The 15,729-nt window shown below is 54.7% G+C and overlaps 2 protein-coding genes across 7 annotated transcripts; both read left to right on the top strand.

The window, feature by feature from the left end:
- The first annotated feature begins 81 nt into the window (after nucleotides 1-81).
- On the top strand, nucleotides 82-7,625 carry ACBD4 (acyl-CoA binding domain containing 4). Of its 6 annotated transcripts, none has more exons than XM_036034031.1 (11): nucleotides 82-226; nucleotides 1,617-1,769; nucleotides 1,888-2,023; nucleotides 2,269-2,389; nucleotides 2,460-2,544; nucleotides 2,826-2,946; nucleotides 3,261-3,347; nucleotides 3,648-3,718; nucleotides 3,807-3,885; nucleotides 4,573-4,709; nucleotides 5,892-7,200. In XM_036034031.1, the coding sequence occupies exons 3-11, from the start codon at nucleotides 1,930-1,932 to the stop codon at nucleotides 6,066-6,068; spliced, it is 972 nt and encodes a 323-aa protein (XP_035889924.1). In that variant the 5' UTR covers nucleotides 82-226; nucleotides 1,617-1,769; nucleotides 1,888-1,929; the 3' UTR covers nucleotides 6,069-7,200. The 6 variants fall into 6 exon arrangements, with proteins under 6 accessions (XP_035889924.1, XP_035889926.1, XP_035889927.1 ...); XM_036034033.1 differs by lacking the exons at nucleotides 82-226; nucleotides 5,892-7,200 and adding exons at nucleotides 1,406-1,516; nucleotides 7,209-7,625; XM_036034034.1 differs by lacking the exons at nucleotides 82-226; nucleotides 5,892-7,200 and adding exons at nucleotides 1,406-1,516; nucleotides 7,209-7,625 and having other exon boundaries at nucleotides 3,810-3,885.
- Nucleotides 7,626-11,691: 4,066 nt separating this feature from the next.
- HEXIM1 (HEXIM P-TEFb complex subunit 1) lies at nucleotides 11,692-15,334 on the top strand. Its single transcript, XM_028520137.2, has one exon. It carries the CDS (start codon nucleotides 12,502-12,504, stop codon nucleotides 13,579-13,581), a length of 1,080 nt encoding a protein of 359 aa, XP_028375938.1. The 5' UTR covers nucleotides 11,692-12,501; the 3' UTR covers nucleotides 13,582-15,334.
- Nucleotides 15,335-15,729: the final 395 nt, after the last annotated feature.

The raw sequence follows: 15,729 nt of genomic DNA on the forward strand, positions 1-15,729 counted from the left end.
CGAGGGGAGGGGGCGGGGACTCCAGGCCCAGAAGGGGTCGGAGGAGGGGGGCCCACCCGAGTCGGCCCCCTTCCCCCGAGTCTCCGTTTTCGGCCCCTGCTCGTGACTCCCCATTTGCCAAGCGGATCCCAGCCTCGTCGGTGACCGGAACCTCCATTAGGGGCACCGGAGGAGGGGACGAGGGTCGTCCTCCCGCACAGACACCTTTCCCTGGGCCCCGGACTCAGTACAGACTCAGGACCCCTCCCCACCTTCCCCAGTCCCACTGTGGGGGAGGGGGGGCCTCGGAAGGGAGCCAGGGGGAAGACGGGGTCTCCAGGGCGACTGGTCCCGGGTCAAGGTACTGGGTTCGGGAAAGCGGATAGGGCCCTGGGAGCAGAGCCGGGCGGCAGGGCAGCCCGAACCGGAGGAGCTGGGGAGCGGGAAGTGGTGGGTGGGGGCGCAGGAAGGCTCATGCTGTGACCTCATAGGATTAACCCTCTCAGCGCCCGGCCAGTGGCCGACCCCTCGGTTGTAAGAGTCTCGCGAGGTGGACTGGTCTGGAGTCTACAGTCGTTGGCAGAACTGGGTTCTGGGGTTCGAGGCTTGTGTGTGTTTGGGGGGGGGGGGTTGACACCCTCACCGGGCCCTTGATCGTCCCGGGACAGCCGCTGCACTCCGCGTAGATGTCTGTAACATCAACCCACGGTGGAGCATCAAGTGCGGGTTCTAGTGACAGCGTCCAGCGTCCACTCGCGCACTTGTGCATGAAGGGTAGGGTGGACAGGTGACTGCATGTGCGCGCACGTCTGCGTTGCCTAGTGAACGTGCCCTGGCTCGGGGGCGAAGATCTGGTCGCCCGCGGCCACTCCCCGCTGCCATGCCGCAGCGGCCCAGAGCGTGACATCGGCACATAGATTTACTAACTTTTTGCCTCAGGCTCCGCCCCATTCTTAAATATCCTGGACTCAGATTCCACATGCTGGTTTGGGTCCCCGTCCCTCTCTGGATAGTCTTTCTGGGATGCCAAGTGTTCGCCTCTGCACTTTTGATCCTGCAATTCCTCCCTCCAGAGGGACCTTCCTCATTCTTCTCCTGGCTTAAGCTTTCCAAAACAGCCCCGAGGCCCCTGCTCCAGAACTCCAGACGCCGGGACAGGACTCCCTATTGTATCCACAGCCACTGGTGTCTGAAGAGACCTGCGCGCAGCTGACAGACGTGATTCCACCAGGGGGCGCGAGTGCTCCGCGTTATTTCACTAAGTCCACCAGGAGGCGCTTCCGCCCGCCTCTGGCAGCGCAGGGCAGGATTCGCCCCGCCTGATTGGGAGAGGCGCAGCTAACTATTTGCATAATCTTGAAAGGGCCTCGCTGAGTGGCTGGGGCGTAAAAGCCGAATCTAAGATGGGCTCTCTCATTGGCTTAAATTCCCCTTCGCCCCGCGTCCCCATCCCGGCCACACAGGGCCGGGAGGTCAGTAGGAAGCCTTCGGCTAGTGGCGAGAAAGGACCCGGGTTACGGGCAGGGGGCTCTGCGGGGTGAGTGCCGGGCTGCCGGGCCGGGCCGGGGTACGGAGGCCAGGGTGGGAGGACTGTTCGTCCACCTGACTCCTCTTGGCTTGCCCATTCCCTTGTCTAGGAGTTGGAGATGAGCATTTAAAGGGGCACTGAGACCCCCTTACCACCTACTTCTCTACCCAGCCGCCGAGGACGGCGCTACCCACCCCAGTCGTACCAACGCTGCCTTGGGGTAGAAAAAGGAGTCTCCAGGCACAGCTTCTGACCTCCACGGGTATCTCAGGCCTCTCAGGAGCTTAGTTTGCCCCTCTGGAAAGTGGATCAGTGGCTTACGGAGGTGCGTGCCGGGGTGGACTCTGGAGGTCTGCTCACATAGAGGCTTGTTCTTGCAGAGTTGCTCAAAAGTAGGGCCTCGGTGCTCAGAGCAGCTGGAAATGGGTACCAAGAATAAAATTCCAGAACCGGAGTGCCAGGAACAGTTCCAGGCCGCGGTCAGAGTCATTCAGAACCTGCCTAAGAACAGTGATGGTGAGGGCACCGGGACCTGCATTGGGGGGTTAGGGTGGCTGGGGTCTGCCTCCCAGGAGGTTGTGATCCCTCCAATTTTTGCGGACAAGTCTCTGCCTGGGTCACTCGGTGGGTCCCCTCTGCCTCCTGCGCCTGGTAGAACGCTTACCATCTCTGCCCTCTCCTAGGGTGGCTCTCCCCCCCACCTCCATCCTCTTGGAGCTGGGGGTGATACTCTGCCCTCCACTTCCCAACTTCCTGCCCAGGCTATTACCGCCCCTCCTACGAAGAGATGCTTCGATTCTACAGCTACTACAAGCAGGCTACCATGGGGCCCTGCCAGGTTCCCCGGCCTGGGTTCTGGGACCCCATTGGACGATATAAGTGGTGAGCTCCCTACTGGCTGGGCAAACAAGCCTCAGCTGTCAACCAGCTTCTCATAGCTCTCTGCCCTCAGGGATGCCTGGAACAGCCTGGGCAAGATGAGCAGGGAGGAGGCCATGTCCGCCTACATCGCTGAGATGAAGGTGGTGGCACAGAAGGTAGGGAGGGACAGGCTGTGGGCTCCCCTCTGTCCCTAAGCTCCCGGCTAGGTGGCCTGCCCCTCGTCCTTCCGGTGCTGCTCCCGTTATGTTTCCTGACGTGGACCCCGGGTTGGAATTACCACCTTCATGCTGTCCCCTCAGCCCTGTCTCTGGTCTCTGACCGGGCACAAGGTGGAGGGTAAGCTGGCAGGAGCAGGGTGGAGGGGCCCAGCTCAAAGGGACAGGGGGGCAGGGGAGAAGGGGCTAGCTACTCCCTCAGGACACCTTATTCCCCACAGGTGATTGACACAGTGCCACTGGGTGAGGTGGCGGACGACATTTTTGGTTACTTTGAGCCCCTGTACCGGCTGATCCCTGACATGCCAAGGCCCCCAGAAACCTTCCTGAGAAGGGTCACAGGTCAGGCCCCCAGGATTGGAGCTCCGCAAGTGCTGAGTGGACTGTCATAGGTTCAGGCTGAAGGGGCTGCTTAGCTGGAGGGGGGCCTGGGGGCAGAGGGCTCCAGGGGATGTCCCTGTAAGGACCCCAGCCACTGCCCCTGAGGGGTGGGTGGGCAGAGGGCTCCAGGGGATGTCCCTGCAAGGACCCCAGCCACTGCCCGAGATGGAGCGGGTTTCAGGCAGAGTCCGTGGCTAATGGGAAACAGAGGTCTGATCTCACTGGGAGGTGCCAGCCTTCTACCACCTGCATCCCTGGGTGCTGTGTCTGTGCAGGTTGGAAAGAGCAGGTACTGAATGGAGATGCCGGCGCTGCCCCAGAGCCTCCCCGCCTCCCCAAGGAACCAGCACCCCCAAGCCCAGGTCAGTGGCTGGGCAGGAGGGGCAGAGAGCCAAACGCAGGCCAGGGTTGGGGAGACCTCTAGGTGGGTGAAAGGGAGGCTGGGTGCTATGCTGTGCCCATCACACTGCACGCCCACAGAGAACTCCTATGCTCCAGGGGAAGCCAGGGGGAAGGTTCTGGGACTCCTGTTCCAGGGCCTGCTATCTGGGACCCATCTGTGCCTCTTGCAACAGTATCTCTATTGCCTCTGCCCAGTGCTTTGCTCCTCCCCTCCCTCCACAGCCTCCCTCTTGTCGCTAACCTCCCTACGCCCTCCCTAGAGTCTCCACCACCCAGGGACCTGGACTCTGAGGTTTTCTGTGATTCTTTGGAGCAGCTGGAGCCTGAGCTGGTGAGCTAACCCCTTGTCCCCTCCTTCCCCTCCCTACTGCACCCCAGCTGCTCTCACTGCTCCCTTGGGACCTTGTAACTCATCTCACCAGGTCTGGGCAGAGCAGAAGGGCGCCCCTGGAGGAGAGCCCGACAACAGAGACAGCCCCGTGCCCCCAACAGAGAAAGGTGAGCCACTGCTTGACCCTTAACCCCCTTCTGCCCTTCCCCATGGTTCTAGTGCCGCTGGCTGCCCTCTTGGGGCAGAGATGAAAGTCCAGCTCTGGGCACTGGAGAGAGCAGCCTCTGCCCAGGAAGGGTTGCCAAACAGCCAGATGCCAGCCTGGATGGGCAAAGTCCTTGCTGCGCCTCCTCTTGCTGAGGGCCCTCAGACAGGAGCCATCAGGCCCCGAGTAAGGGCAGCTGGGGCAGGAGGGGCTAGCCCCACCCACAGCTACGGGTGCACGGCTTTGGGAGTCATTCCCTTTCTCTGGAGCTCCCGTTTGGGACTCTCAAAGGACAACAATGACTTCTGCCCTGTCCCTTTCTATAGTTTCCAGTGTGCCATGTCCTATAAAGGGCACTTTTCATAAATATTCTTTTGAGCTAGCAGTCCTGTGAAGGGGATGACAAGGTCTCCTAATCTTCAGATGACAAAATGAGGCTCAGAAAAGTTACTGACTTGTCCAAAGTGGCACAACTACCCTTGGTGGCCGGTCACTCAGCCATGCCGATGGGCTGTACCAAAGTCACACTTGGTACAAGGGGTGGCGCCCTGCTCTCAACTCTCTCTCCTGGGCCTGCCCCCGCCTGCCCCCACCCTCCCCTAGCTGAGTTCCTCCTGAGTCCTCCTCCTTACGTGTCTGCTCTCCACAGAGGGGTTGAAAGGCAGCCTGCCTGGGCCCCAGGAATTGGACACGTGGCTGGTGGGGACAGTGCGAGCACTGCAGGAGAGCATGCGGGACGTCCAGGGGAGGCTGCAGAGCCTGGAGAGCATGCCTGGCCCCGCGCAGGTGAGCCCCTCTCCCCCAAGACCCAGGCAAGGTTGGGGCAGAACTCCGAAGGCCTCTCTTCCGGGCTCTTCTTCCAGCCGCTCCTCTGACCCCACACCTCCACCTGCCCACGCTTGCCTCCTCTGGAGAACCGTGTACCTCGCCAGCAGGGAGCTCGGGCATCTGAAGTGCTTCCTCCTGGGAGAGTGGGGAAGCATGACCCCCCCCCACCACCACCACCCTTTGCCTGCCCTGCCTCCTGCCCTACCTCCCTTTGCCTGAAGAGACACTGAGCAGGGGAACTGATTCCAACAGGATGTGTCTGCTCTTTGCATTGGGGCTGGGGGCCCCTGTTGCTCCTCAGTTAGGACTTCTGTTCCCAGATTTAGGGTTTACTCCCAAACAATTCAGCCCTTACATCCCTTACTCCCTCCCCTCAACCGGATCCCCAAGATCCGTTTGCCCTTTATACCTCAGCCTCTCGCATTTCTGAAGTCCTGGCTGTGTGCTAAATACCATTAGTTGCATTAGCTCACTTACTTCACAAAACCACCCTAGGAAACAGGTGTGCATTTCCCTGTTACTGATGAGGAAACTCAGGCTCTGAGAGGCTGAGTAACCGACCTGGCGGCACACAGCCTGGAAGAAGCTCACAAAGCTGCTGTGCGGGTGAGATGAGGTCATGCATATAGGTGCTTCTCCAGTGCCTCCTGGAATGCGGTTCATTGTTATTATTAGCATTATTAGTAGCATTAAGTGACAGAGCTGTGCTAGTATTAGTAGCATTAAGTGGTAGGCCCTAGGTCTCTCTCCGTCCAAAACTGGCACCCACCACCACCTCTGAGTGGGTCTGTTCTTGAGGAGCCTGGGGTGGTGGCGGCAGGCGAGGGCTGAGTTGCTGGATGGGGGCGTCACTTGGGTGACCCCTGGTATAGGGACCCCTGGCTCAGGGAGTATCAACGAAGGTGACAGGGATTTCCTTACATCTACGGTGGCTAACATTTCAATGCCCCCTCCCCTGGCTTTTTAAAAATTTTGTGTACCTTTTCCTAATTGTATATGCTGACAGCTTTAAAGATTTCCGCCCTGAAATACTTGGGTCTGCATCTCTAGAAACAAAAACATTCCACTACCTCATTTTATCACACTGCAATCCCTTCATGCCATCACAGCCAGTCCAAACCCCAGTCTCTCCCCTTCCAGCTGCTCTGTCTGTCCGTCCAGCCCAGGAGCACATGCTGCAGCTGGTTCCTGTCCTTTCAAGACCCTTGTAGTCCAGACCAGTCCATGTTCCTTGCTGTCGACTTGCTGATGAGACTCAGCCAGTGGTCCTGTAGAGATGTCCCATTTTGGGGGGACTGCTTGCATCCTGGTGGCTAGTTCACATGACCAGGTTTCATGAGAGGCGAGGTCCTTCACACTAGGGGATGCATATCCGGATGTACGCCCATGAGGGATTCTAGCGTGGACCACTCCCATGGACGAGGGGCGACAGTCTCACCCCACCACTGTGAAGCCGTTTTGCTCTTGGAAGCGGAGCCAGGGAAGGTCTGGCTCCCTGTCCGGCCCGTGTATCACACGGGCTTGGACAACACTTGATAGGCAATCATTGTCTAAATCAATAATTTATTTAGTGGTTGCCAAGGGAATTTACTTTTAAATTCTTCTATTCCTTTAAAATTTATTAGCTGTTATTTTCGAGTAGTTGCCTTGATCTAGGAGTTCCCTGAAATACAGTGTCTTATGAAAAAGCAGAATAAGTGCTTAATCCTCTTTAATTCTCTTTTTAAAGTAAGGAGTTGCTTTAACAGCCTCAGTGGTGACAAATCTCCAACCTGCCCCCTCTTTGGGTGTCAGTGCGGACTCACGGATTTCACACTCAGTGTTTCGGGCAGCCGCAGCCACCCTTCTTTTCGGTGCTCAGATTGTCACAGCTCTGGTCCGCGGAGACCCTTCGGGTTGGGGCCTGTCGTGACCTCACTCATGCCTAAAAGTTTCCTTGCTTTCTGGCACAAGATGTCCCACATTCACCTCTGCCTTTCCTGCTCCAGCCCTGGAGCCAGCCACTTCTCCAAGGAGCCCTGGCTCCTTTGAGCAAAGAATATTTAGAGACTAAAATCAGAGCACTCAGATCCTCATTTGACATACGCGGCACATCCATTACAATGCGGGGTCTCAGGCCGCACCAGCAGGGCCACTGCTGTGCGCCCAGAGGAAACAGCCAGGAAGTCGGCCCTTCCACCCGCCCGGCAGCCCCTCCCTCTTCCAGCCCTCTGGGCACCGGGACTGTCCTGGAAGGAGGACAGGGAGTGAGTGGAGCTAATCTGTCAGGGACACACCAGGAACCCCGGGATCCCTTCCCTTCTAGTGGTGCAGATATGGGGGTGGGGGCTTCTCCGACCCAGTCCTCACAATCTTGAGGAAGTGGAAGCTCCCACTGAGTTCTGCAACCGGGATCCTAAGGAGGGCCCAGTCGGTGCTGAGGCGTGGGCTGGCCCCTGACTCCCTCCCTCCCTCCAGCAGAGGCCCCCATCCAGTGCTCGGCCTTGGCCCCTCAGGCTCTCTGGTCCTACGCTGCTCTTCTTCCTCCTGTGGCCCTTCATTGTCCAGTGGCTCGTCAGACAGTTTCGGACCCAGAAGAGGTGACCCTCAATGAAGGAGTCTCTGCAGCCAACAGAGGAGGCTGAGTCCCGTTCGGCCGTACCCTGAGCCTCGCTGGGTTTAGGAGAACAACATTAATCCCCGCCCCCACACCACCACCACCACCACCAATCAGTGTTTGCCTTGGCACACCACCCCTACTGGGGAAGGAACAAATAAGACCCCACCTTTCCCCGTAGCTTCGCTGGGATGCTTCTCCCCGCCCCCAACCCATCCCAGTTTTCCCTGGAAGGTTGCTTTTGCGGTGCACTTCTTGGGTTCTGGGTTGGCCTGTGACTCAGGGGCGGGGCTGCCGTGCCTCAGCCTCTGTCCTCCCCACCCCTGGGTCACCTGACTCCTCTACCCCAGCCTCTCCCTGTGGAGGCTTAGCTCTTGGGCAAGTTGGGACTTGGGCCGGGTCCTGGGATTGGTTGGCTGGGAGGCTTCGGGAGGGAGGCCAGGAGGCCCCGCCAAGCTGCGGGAAGGCAGGGGGAACAGGCCCCAGGGGAGGGGCGTGAGCTCCGTGTGCTAGCCTGCCTCTCCCCACACACACTCAGGACATCTTCGCGGAAGATTTGCTTACACATGAACGTTTCACTAAATAAAATAAAACCTTAATCTTCTGTCGTCAACGGAGTGAAGCAGAAATTGAGTCTGGAGCGCCTCCCCCACCACCATCCCTTCGGACAGCACAAGAGGCTACGGTTGGTGTTTCTAAGGGAGAAAACTGTCGCTCCTCTGTGGCCAAGTTTAGGAAACACAGAGCCCGAGGTCTTGAGAAAAGGCGGAAGCAGAGGAGAGGGGGGTATCACCAGAGGGGGGGAGCTGGGGCTTTGGGGGGAGGGGCACAAGCCACACCCACCACAGGGTCCGCGCCAAGGGCTCAGCCCTACCCGCCCCTCCCTGTCCGCGGCCCTGCGGGCCCTGGCGTTGCTCTGTCAGCACCGCAACACTGGGACGCCTCCCTGCTCCCCGCATTGAGCCCGACATCCTGGCCACAGAAGTACCCATTGCTCACCCCTCAGCTGCTCGCTCCCAGTGCCCCCTTCCCGTGAACCCCGTAGGGGACATTTCCCAGGGAACTTTCTGGAAGGTGAAGACCAAGCGGGAGCCTCCCCACGCTCCTGGCCCCTGGGCAAGGGAGCTGGGAGCCCCCGTAGGGAGGGCCAGAGCGCCTGTGTGGGCACAGACCTTTGGGTGATGCTGTCTGCTCGGTACGGAATTTTTCTCACTGCCTGAAAACCTGGCCTTCCTCTGATCAGCACCAGCCCTGCTGTCGAGGCTGTGTTGGCGCTGCAGAGGCCACTGGCCAGAGTCTCTACCTGTGGAGGGCTGCAGCAGCCTTGAGCCCCCTGTAGCTGCCACCACCTGGGACCCAGGGCCTCTGTGCCCCTGGGTGAGAAAGAGGCAGTTCTGAAGGCCCTTCCTTGGAGATCCTTAAACTCCTGAGTTATCTGGGTCAACTCCTGTCCCTGCCAACTCTCCCAGGCTTGGCCATCACTTCCAGGCTTGGAAGCCGGCACTCTTTGATCCTCACTCTTTTTCTCAAGGCTCCTTTTCTCAAGGCAGCAACCCCCAGAACAGGCACCAGGCCCTGTGGCTCCACAGTTGGCCGTGTGCTACAAGCAACAGCAAGGCAGCGAGACAGGGGCCAGAGTGGTGCCAGGGAGGCAGGTGTGGGGCAGAAGCCAGCTCCACCACTAGCGCACCCTAGTTGTATGATTCCCGTAGGACTCAAGCCCTGGGTTGTCTTGTTTGCAAAATGAGGATGGTGATGTCTTTATGGTAAGGCAGTTCTGTGTTTAAAATGACCAGGGCATCCAAAATACCGGGCAAAGGGTAAAACACAGCTAACAGTAAGGTGCCTGACCTCCCGTTTGATAGGATTCTGGAATTCTACAACCTAGTAGTCTGGGCACCCCTCCCCGTGTGCCAAGTGAGCCCACACAGCTGAACCCCGTCCAGTAAACCGAGGCTGGGCTCAGCGGCACCTTCCAAAGCCCTGACTGGGAATACACACCAGTCCTCTGGAGTCTGAAAACGTGGTGACAGCCTGGAGGCCTGACTTCCAGGGTGAGGGGCAGCTCTTGCTCCTAAGGAACCACGTGTTCGACTGATGAAGCAGCCCAGAAGGCAGACTGTTCAGATGGGCTGGAGTTCTCGGGAGCTCAGGGGAGACAGGCTGGGATGGTCAATTTAACGCATCTGGCTGTACCCCAGGGGCACTCCTGCGTGCCATCTCCTTTTGCCCCCCCACCACCACTTTCTCACAGAACCATCTCTGGACATGATGCTTGCTCTTCATAAAATGCCTTTCCTTCATGCCACTTTGCCCAAAAACGATTCAGCCTTCAGAGACAGCCAATAAGTTACTTCCCCTTCAAACCTGTACGCAATTCCCGACTCCTAAACAGCTTGGCTCACAAACCCTACTGGACTTTTTGTCACTTGCCATTTTGGCTCACTGATTTGATGGCCTCTCTACACAGTCCATGAGCAGCAAGGATGACATTACTGGTCCCTCCTCTTTTTTTAAAGATTAAAAAAAATTATTTCTAGAGAGGAGAAGGGAGAATAGGAGAGAGGTATCAACGTGTGGGTGCCTCTCGCATGCCCCCAGCTGGGGACCCGGCCCAGGACCCAAGCACATGCCCTGACTGGGAATGGAATAGGCGACCCTTTGGTTCACAGGCTGGCAGCCAATCCACTGAGCCACGCCAGGCAGGGCATACCCTCCTCACAAATCTTTGTAAATGAAGGAGTAAGGGTGTTGTTAGGAAAGTAAAGGAACTAAATGCAGAGTTCTTGAGAAAGAAGGGAATTTTGTGTTTGTGAAAGAAAAATGGCACAGGAGGTCACAAAGACCTTCACACTAGCCAGAGTTGCCACTTAGTTGTCATGTGATCTTGGACAAGTCACTTAGTTCCTATGAATCTTAAAAACTTATCTCTAAAATGGAGACAGTAATTCCTACCCTGCCTGGGCGAACAGTGGAATGCAGTTGGAACGCTAGCCCTTGCTATTCAGGAAGAAATAAGAATGGGTCAATACGAATGTGGCAAAAAGGAGAAGTTAAGATTAAACCGGATTTTAGGCCTAAGTGATTAGGTCCAAAGGTTTGGGCTATTCCCAGGCTCTGTCCCTTGAGCAGATGCTTGGGATCTGCAAATTTTTCTCAAGAACAAGTTGTTTCTCTCTCCCCCTGAGTCTACCCCACAGTCATGAGCCAAAATCTCCTGCCCCCGTTTCTGGGCAAGGCCTCCTCCTCACTCTCTGGTTCTGCTTCCCTCCCGCTGATGCCCAGTGATGAGGAAGACCTCCTGTGGGTGATATCCCTTCTCTTTCTCTGTTAGCCAGGAGCGATTATTTAAATTCATTATTAATTTCAAGCCCCTCCCCAAATACAAGGTTCATTGGAGCGACTTCCCTGTCCATCTCAGGTAATGCTCCAGGTGGGATTGGAAATGAACAGACCAAGACATCCCTAAGAGGCCATTTTCTTCGATGGAAGCTGAGGCCCTTGGGTGCCGCCTTCCCGCCTCGGGTTCCCAGGGAACTCCAGTCGCACACCCCGCGCTTCCTGGTTTCCGGCCCAGGAGAGAGGCTCAGTCGCGGCCCACCATTTTGCACTGGTCCCTGGGGCGGTCGCGAGCCTCGGCTACATGTGGCTGGGCTCGGTCATTTTCGCCCCTAGGTCTGGAGGCCAGTGTGAGGGTGGACGTCACTCAGGACTCGAACCTGCTTTCTCATCTTCTGAGGCCTAGTCCGAGATTGATTGCTAACAGTCACACTGTCCCTTTAAGGCGGCACTTTTTATTCCTCATTTGTTTACTTCTTCATGCGCTTTTCGCTATTTCACAAAATATATTCAAATATCCGTCCGCAAACGTCAGTCCCAGGCACTAACCACACACTTTGAAACCATTTCTGTAATATTAAGAATCGAGAGTTACCGTCCCTGTGCCAGCATATCTCTTTATTAGATTTAAATTTTTTTTTATTTTAGGGACTACTTTTTAGGAATAAACCATTTTTTGTTATAGTTAACAAATGTTTACGATTTTCAGAACCCTTCCACTGAGAACAGAAAGCGGTAACAGGCTTTAAGACGCACCTTTTCATGAAAATATTCTGTGCGGGCCTTCTTAGATCATGGAATCTTCTCGTATTCCTGAAGGATAATGGTACGGTCCAGAACCCGCCCCATCTTCTCTGTGACTGGCTTTCCTCCCTCCGCGATACTTGTGACTCTAAGCCAATGGTCGCTCACGTTTCTCCAGCGAGGGATAAGGGATGGAGGAAGGTGGCTTGGCAGACGCCCCCCACGCGTTCGGAGATTGGCTACGTCGCACGGCGCGCAACGACAGCGGGCCCAAAAGATGGGAACTACGAGTCCCAGCTTCCTGCAATGGGGACCCCGTTACGCATGCGCATAGGCGGGGCGGACAAGCGTCTATATAAAAGTGGCGCAGAGGGCTGGGAGACAGCAGTTGGAAGTTGGCAGGTGGAGAGGCAGGTTGGGAGGGGAAGTTGGGGAAGGAGGCGGAAGAGGAGCTGTCGGAAGGGGGAGGGAGGAAAAGAGGAGGAGGTGGAGAACTGAGCTGAGCAGAGCATCGAGCCAAAGGGGAGATGAGTTTGTCTGTCCTCGGATGAGGCTCCGGCCCGGCCTAAGGAACTGGAAGCTCGGGTTGGAGCGACACCCGTGGAAGTGGGAGGAGGTGGCTCTGGGACCTTAACCCCTTGTGGGCTCTGCGGCAGGGGATTTAACCCTTTGTGGATCCAGCCCCTCGGAGGCAGCGTCATCGGGTCGTTTTAACCCTTTCGAGGCTGGGTTAACCCATTGGACTTGACCTCATCTTCTAGCCCACCAATTCCTCCTTCGTGGGGGCGCTCTGAGGCGAGGCGGACCCTCTCCATACATTACGTACTGTTCCTGCTGCTGCACCCCCTTGGACCTGCTAGCTGGCCGCGCTGTGGCGTTTAACCCTTTACTGTCTTGAGCTCCCCCAAGTTGCATTTGGAGTTCGCTGACAGGACTGGCTAAAGGCATCACTGCGGGAATTACCGAAGTGGACTCTGTTGGACATTTTTTAAAAGAAAAGAAAAGCCTCTTTTTTCCTCAAGGACTTCCAGCCAAAATTCTTCAAACTTCAAGAAGAGGACTCTGTTAGCCATGGCCGAGGCACTGTTGCCGAAGTATCAGCACCAGCTTCCAACCAGCAACTGCACAGGTGCTGATGATGCTGTCCAAGAAGAGCGGAACCCCGATCGCCCCCCAGACGCTGAGGAGCGGGTGCCAGCGGACAACAGTAGGTGGCAATCGAGAGCGTCCCCCCAGTCGGATGGCCGTCCAGGGCAGGAGGGGGAAGGGAGCCTGGAACCCCATTCGCCTGTGCAGACCCAGGTCTGTCCAGAAGCTGACTGCCCTGGAGCGGACGAAAGGGGTCAGAATGGAGACGAGTTGTCCGCTGGCGGAGCACCCCTGCTGGCAGCAGGAGGGGAACCCAGGCCCGAGGCCGAACCGCTCGCCCAGCCTTGTCATGACTCCGAGGCCAACAGGTTGGGGGCTCCTGCCGCTGGGGGTGAGGAGCCGTGGAAACAGCAGCAGAGACAGCTAGGCAAGAAAAAACATAGGAGACGCCCCTCCAAGAAGAAGCGGCATTGGAAACCATACTACAAGCTGACCTGGGAGGAGAAGAGAAAGTTTGACGAGAAACAGAGCCTGCGAGCTTCGAGGATTCGAGCCGAGATGTTCGCCAAGGGCCAGCCGGTCGCTCCCTATAACACCACGCAGTTCCTCATGGATGATCACGACCAGGAGGAGCCGGATCTGAAAACCGGCTTCTACCCCAAGCGGGCTGCCGCCAAATCCGACGATACCAGCGATGAAGAGTTCATGGAAGAGGCCGGAGAAGAGGATGGGGGCAGCGACGGGATGGGAGGAGACGGCAGCGAGTTTCTGCAGCGGGACTTCTCGGAGACTTACGAGCGGTACCACGCGGAGAGTCTGCAGAATATGAGCAAGCAGGAGCTCATCAGGGAGTACCTGGAGCTGGAGAAGTGCCTCTCGCGCATGGAGGACGAGAATAACCGCCTGCGGCTGGAAAGTAAGCGGCTGGGTGGTGACGACGCGCGTGTGCGGGAGCTGGAGCTGGAGCTGGACCGACTGCGCGCCGAGAACCTCCAGTTGCTGACGGAGAACGAACGGCACCGACAGCAGGAGCGAGGACCACCGTCCAAGTTTGGAGACTAGACTGCAACTTTTTGGGGGGGGAGGGGGCAAAGGGGACTTTTTACAGTGATGGAATGTACCATTATATCCATGTGTATATAAGACAGTGGACCTTTTTATTATGACACATAATCAGAAAATGCCCTGGCTTTGGTTGGTTTGGTAAATCTAGCTATGATGTAGCTTGCGTAATTTCTCCTGTTCTTTAATTATGTGAAACTGAGGGATGCTTTACTTTTCCTTTTAGATTTTCTTTTGTGTGTGAGTAATTTGACCAAGTTATAATGCATTTTGTTAAAAATTCTCTCCTTAAACAGAGCTATAAGGTGGCCAAATCTGAGAACCATTAAATTCATTCTAGTTATAATAAATTTAATATTTGTTAATGTTACATAGTTTTAAGTGTGATTTCTAGAGCTAATAAAATATATAGTACTGACTTATGCGATTGCATTTGGAGGGGATAAAGAAATTAAATTTGTTAAGTTTGGGAAAAAATCTTTAATGGAAGACTTTTAAATCTGTAGTTTCTCCTTGAATGGGTTTTAGTGTGCTACAATATACAGTTCAGGCAAATATAAAGATTTAAATAGCTTCAAACTGAAGTGTGCTTGCTTCTAGTGCCTTGGGTTTTTTTCCTGATGTTGGAGAAATAAACCAGTGTTGGGTGTTTGGGGAACAGGGTGGCTCCAATCAGTAGCTTAAAATTTCATTCTGCTTCTCAATAGCCATTCAAGAGTCTCAACAAAAATGTAAATCTAACTTGGCAGTTTGTTAGACAACTGACAGCCTCATTTCATTCCTACAAGTAGGTTTTTAGTAATATCCCCCTCCCCACTGAGGCAGGAAGGAGTTCCTGGATGCCTGGAAGAGGCTCTTGGTAAACCTACTGCTTAGGGCAAGCAATAGTTGGGTAACTTTGTGGGGCAACTCTTTCCATTAAGATGTTCAAACTAGGGGATATTGGATTTGTGGAGGAAATAGCTGTTTGGGGCATTCCAAGGACATACCCTAACTATCCAATATTAGTGCTCCCTATACCAAAAGAGAACAGGAGCTGTTCACCTTTCCACGAGGGTCAAACAAATTAGAAATGCCCCTTTACTACATATCAAACTTAGTTTCTGGCTGAGCTAAATTAACTCCTTGGGGGCAGAGTGGTTACCCTGCACACACTCCCTGTACAGCTGCTATTCTGTCTCCTAAACGGTGCTGATCGCAGCAGATTTTGAATAGTTCTAGTCTTGAAAATGCATCGAGGCCCTGGGAATTAACTTCTGCCCCCAAAATCAAAATAAGAAAGGCTCTTCCCTCCTGTCACCATGGATAGATACCTCTGTCCATCTTCACCTGCCCTGTTTCCTTAGGGCAATTGCATTACTCAAATCTCTAGCACAGGGATTCCTTAACTTGGGGTCCACAAACCCCACAAAATTACATATAGACTCATGTTACATGTACACTTATCTGGGGAAAGGGTTCCAAAGAATCATGAGCTTGTCAAATTTGCAGGTTAAATAAACCCTGCAGAGAAAGGGAAAAAAACCTCCCATTGAAAAGCTTCCTTTTGCAGCTAAATGAAAGAGGTGAGTGGAATGCTCCTTATGATGCAAAAGAAGCATACACAAATCAATGAATCAAAGGAAATTGATGGTCAAGACTGGCCCTCAAAGCTGGATTGAGCTAGCCTTATTCTGGCAGATGGTTCACTGGAGACAATGTATGATCAGTTTTTCCTTTGGCCTAAAAATGACATTAAATGTCTAATTTGAAAGTTTTCTTCGTGTTTTTAATATTCCTTCTATGACATCATGCAGCAGTCCCAGAAACCTGGTTGCTAGGTGGAAAAGCAGCAACACTGCCCTCTGGCTTCACAGTGCAGAGCAGAACCCTCATTTTGATTGCACTAGGATGCAGCAGTGATAACCTCTGATGATTTCAGAACCTCAGTAAGTATTTTGTTTCCCTGACACGTTTCCCTTGGAGAGACTCTATACGTACACTTTACTCCTAGGTGACAAATGCAGTGCCGTTTTTAAAAAATACAAATATTTGGTTTTAAGTAACTCATAAATTATTTTACCTTGAGCTATAAACTTTCTGAATTCTGCTTTCAAAAGGACTGGCATTTTACTATATTTATTACATTTATCTTCTTTGAATGATGCG

Source organism: Phyllostomus discolor, chromosome 8 (assembly GCF_004126475.2).
Source record: "Phyllostomus discolor isolate MPI-MPIP mPhyDis1 chromosome 8, mPhyDis1.pri.v3, whole genome shotgun sequence".
In the NCBI taxonomy this organism is placed as follows: domain Eukaryota; kingdom Metazoa; phylum Chordata; class Mammalia; order Chiroptera; family Phyllostomidae; genus Phyllostomus; species Phyllostomus discolor.

Coding starts and splice junctions, on each gene's coding strand:
- ACBD4 (XM_036034031.1), top strand. CDS start 1,930: ATGGGTACCAAGAATAAAATTCCAGAACCGGAGTGCCAGGAACAGTTC. Junction 2,390..2,459: donor CCCATTGGACGATATAAGTG/GTGAGCTCCCTA, acceptor CTCTGCCCTCAG/GGATGCCTGGAACAGCCTGG. Junction 4,710..5,891: donor GCATGCCTGGCCCCGCGCAG/GTGAGCCCCTCT, acceptor CTCCCCTTCCAG/CTGCTCTGTCTGTCCGTCCA.
- HEXIM1 (XM_028520137.2), top strand. CDS start 12,502: ATGGCCGAGGCACTGTTGCCGAAGTATCAGCACCAGCTTCCAACCAGC.